General features: G+C 57.4%; 1 protein-coding gene across 1 annotated transcript; it reads left to right on the top strand.

The window, feature by feature from the left end:
* Positions 1 to 453: 453 nt before the first annotated feature.
* On the top strand, positions 454 to 1,755 carry RASSF10 (Ras association domain family member 10; the record flags this gene model as incomplete). The annotated part of the gene is made up of 1 exon (XM_079537826.1): positions 454 to 1,755. The coding sequence occupies one exon, from the start codon at positions 454 to 456 to the stop codon at positions 1,753 to 1,755; it is 1,302 nt and encodes a 433-aa protein (XP_079393952.1).
* Between the last annotated feature and the right edge of the window lie 2,649 nt (positions 1,756 to 4,404).

Here is a 4,404-nt window from a genome sequence, read left to right as displayed (position 1 = left end):
ATCCCTCGACGCCGCTCGATCGTAGCAGAGGCAGGGCCGAGCGCAAGAAGAAAAGGCGACGGCACCCTACCTTTCCCTCTCTGCGCCCGCGGAGCCGTACACGAGTGCCGGGGCGGCGCTGCCCGCCGGGGCGTGAGCCGCCGGCGGCTCCCACGTGGTGGCTGAGGAAAACCCGGCGGCTGCGGCGCCCCGGCACAGCGCGGACGGCGAGAGGGCTCCGCACCGCGCCGGGCTCCGCGCGGGGCGGCCCCACTGGGCGAAGCGGAGAGGATCGGAGCTCGGCGCGGGGCAGGAAGGGGTGGAGCGGCCGGCGGAGCGCACGGGCGGGGAGGCGGGCGGGAGGCATCCCGGCCATGCTGCGGCCGGGCGCGGCGCCTCCGCCCAGCGCTCGCGCGGAGCGACCGCACGACCGGCCTTGAACCGGCGGTCCCGGCCGGCTGGCCGCTGCCCTCGATGGAGCCCGAGGAGCGGAAGATCTCGGTGTGGATCTGCCAGGAAGAGAAGCTGATCTCGGGGCTTTCCCGGCGCACCACCTGCTCGGACGTGGTGCGCGTGTTGCTGGAGGACAGCCACCACCGGCGGCAGCGGCCGGCGCCGCCCGAGCCCGGCGGCGGGATGCTGTCGGGGCCGCCGCACTCCTACTGCATCGTGGAGAAGTGGCGCGGGTTCGAGCGCATCCTGCCCAACAAGACGAAGATCCTGCGGCTGTGGGTGGCGTGGGGCGACGAGCAGGAGAACGTGCGCTTCGTGCTGGTGCGTAGCGAGGCCTCGCTGCCCAACGCGGGTCCGCGCAGCGCCGAGGCGCGGGTGGTGCTGAGCAGGGAGCGGCCCGGCCACGGCCTGGGGGCGGCCCGCGCCAGCCTGGCGCTCACGCAGGAGCGGCAGCGGCGGGTGGTGCGGAAAGCCTTCCGCAAGCTGGCCAAGATCAACAAGAAGCGGCAGCAGCCGCTGGCCCGGGAGGCCTCCTCGGCCGAGAGGATGGAGACGCTGGTGCACCTGGTGCTCTCGCAGGACCACACCATACGGCAGCAGATCCAGCGGCTGCGAGAGCTGGACCGCGAGATCGACCGCTACGAGGCCAAGATCCACCTGGACCGCATGAAGCGGCACGGCGTCAACTACGTGCAGGACACCTACCTGGTGGGCGCCGGCGGCGAGGAGCCGGGACGGGAGGCGCAGCCCGCCGCCGGCCGCCCCGAGGACGACTACGCCAGGAAGTGCGAGGAGGTGCTGCAGCTGCAGGAGCAGCGGGCACAGCAGGAAGAGCTGCTGGAGCACCTGGCCGCCGAGATCCAGGAGGAGCTCAACGAGCGCTGGATGAAGCGGCGGCGGGACGAGCTGGAGCTGGCAGCGGGGCCCGGCTTGGCCGAGGCGGACTGTCACACCACCGAGCTGAGCGGCGGCGGCGAGGGCGAGCTGCAGCTGGAGCACGAGCGGGTCAAGACGCAGCTGAGCACTAGCCTCTACATCGGCCTCAAGCTCAGCACGGACCTAGAGGCCGTCAAAAGCGACCTGGACTGCACGCAGCGGGCTTGGGAGGCCCGCGAGCGGGAGCTGCAGCGGCTGCTGGAGACGCTGGGCACTCTGGACGTGGCGGAGGCGGCGGCTGAGCCGCGCGGGGCGGCGGGGGGCGGCTGGCCGGATCCGGGGCTGCGCAAGGACCGCGCCGACAACGACGAGGACTCGGACACGGGGCTGAGCTCCATGCACAGCCAGGACTCGGACTCGGTGCCCGTCTGCGAGTCCCTCGTGTAGCGCCCGCGGCGCTGCGCTCGCTGCCCGGCCGCGGGACGGGTGAGGGGCCGACGGTGCGGAGGTTGGAGCTGCGACACCGGGGCGCGGACGTGCCGGAAGCGGCACCCCGCAGGCAGCGAGCGGGCGCTTTGCTCCGTGCCGTTCCTGGCCTAGGAGGAGTAAGCCGCGGCGCGCCGGCGTTTCGCTCACGTCTAGGTTTGCTCGTTCCTTAAACCCTGCTGCCTGCTTCGCTCTTAAGGTTTTCGTGCCGGGCTTTCTACTTCCGCGGCTCCCGACGCCCCGCACCGTAGCGCAGGAGATAGCAGGCACGCTGGCCGCTAGCGAAGCCCTCGGCCACGCCGCGGGGCAGCCCTCAGCCCCTGCACGGTTTCACAGCGCTGCAAAGGCAGCGCACGGCCGAGAGCTCGGGCTGCCGGGTGCCAGCAACCCCCGCTCCGCTGCGGACGGCCCTGGCACGAAAGCTGCTGATCGCTTAGAACTAGCGAGAAGAGGTGCCCACACTACCGAAGCTGACGCTGGGCTCCCCTATCGCCTAGGGTTTGGGAGCATATACTGCATTTCCATTTGGCAGTGTAAAGGGGCAATCAATCACTTCTTCAGAAAGAGCAAGCTAAAGCAAAATACAACTGTATTAACCAGCTCTGCGTAGTGCTTCTCCTTACGTGTAGATAGAATGCTTTATTTTCAAGACGTATTAAGGAATCTGTTAGTATCACTGTTCACGTGACACTGATTGAAAATAATTAGCAGAGCCCTATGTACACAGCACAAAACCTCAGTTCTGTTCTAGGCTAGCTGCTGCCTGGCAGAGCTTGGCTGTACTTAAACAATGTACAGAATCAGCTTGAGCGACTGTTTTTAATAACATAGTTTGTATCAGGCCGAGAGATTACAATGATAAAAGCATGACTCAAGTCCTAGCTGCACTACAGCTTAATCTTTTCAGTTATTCCAATAGAAAAAAAAAAATGTAGGATCAGCTGTAACATGCATTTCACTTAATTGCCAAATCTTCCTGTGCAGCTTAACTCTTACCAAAAATATACGGACTGCTCTTACAGTATGAGATGTCAGGACTTCTCTGATTTGGAATAATTAGGGAGACAGTTTAAGCAGTGAGGGACCAGAGAATGTTTAGTCAGACCTGACTGACAGCGTGAACTTCTTAAAACTTCTGAGATGCTTATTTAAGGCTATTTATGAAAGTTTTCAATTACTGATAAGAAAGCATAAAAAAGGATAAATCAGCCTCAAAAAAACCTCACAGCTTCCTCACCCCAAGTCCAGGTCCTGCTCATGAGCAGTGCTCTCACGGGTAGGATTCTGCTGGACAGCAGAACACACCGCAGTTAGGCAGCACAGAAGTGCTCTGAAATGCTGCTGGAGATCTGGTGATGCTATAAGATTCCCTATATGGTATAAGTCTGGATAAATGATATTCTTCTGAATAGGTCTCAGTTATAACAAACTGTAGCTTATTTTGAACACTGATCATAGAATTTTCATGTTTTAGTCAATCTTGGAAATATATTTAAAAACCTATTTTTAGACTGAATAAAATTCTTAATAAGACTAAATGTGTGTTTCCCAATTTAATGTGATTAAAAAATATCAGGTCTAGGATTTTGTTTACTGTTGTCTCTTGGTGCCATTTATCCTTCTATGAAGTGAGAAAAAGGATGAACCAAGTCAACCATGAGGCTCCAGGCTGCCTCATGACAGCATCATGTGCTCACCAGTGCCTGGAGGGCTCCTCAAGGTAGAAGCAGAGCGTGCATTCCTTGTGTCTGGTCACTGCTGGTGTAGTGTAGTAGCACTGGGAAGTGTTGGCATTTGTGCATTAGATACTTTACCTTGCTCTGCAATTAGAAACATGGGAGTAGAGCTGAAGAATAAGCCAGGGGATGGGGAATTGTGGTGCCACACCACAGTATTTTAACCAGTGCAGGTGTAATGTGTGGGTGATGCAAGCATCTGTTGACGGCTTCTGCATCAACTGATGTAAGCAATAAACTTGAAATTGCTTTACGCAAGTTTTCCCATTAGCCACACCAAGCAATAAAAAGAAGCATATTAGAAAAATAAGCTGCAACAGGCCATCTGTCATTGTGCTATTAATACACGTGCCAGGTATTTTGTAAAGTGCAAGGTGACGGGAGCCAGGAAGTCCAAAACTGCACAGACAAGTCTGCCTACGTATGCTCAACTACCAAAAGCCTTAAGCAGCACAGAAACATGCTGGTTCCAAGCTCACTGAGGGTCATGCTGGTAGGATACCTTGCAATGCCTGCTCTCTCAGTAGCCCAGAGAGGGGTGGTTCATGGTGCTGTCAATCTGCTGGTCCCTGTTCCATGAGGGCAAGGCTGACAACACTACTTAAATAGAATTACAGATGCAAGTGCAATGGCATTAGATTTTGTTCCTGTGCACAGACTGAATTCAAACATCATCACAAATTCCTCTCTCTTGAACAACTATTAAAACATTAGAATAGAAAAGGAAGTCTCTGTTTGGATTGGATCAGGTAATTCTCCCTTCCCATCCTCTCTGGACTTGTATATCTTTACTTAGATAATAGAGACAAGCCACAGGATGATTGGCTTTGACAGGGAATTTGGCTGCAGGGTTTGGGTTTAGCCTGGCACACAG

This window comes from Tetrao urogallus (assembly GCF_951394365.1).
Source record: "Tetrao urogallus genome assembly, chromosome: 6".
Lineage (NCBI taxonomy): Eukaryota > Metazoa > Chordata > Aves > Galliformes > Phasianidae > Tetrao > Tetrao urogallus.
This window is presented reverse-complemented; position numbering and strand designations above follow the sequence as displayed.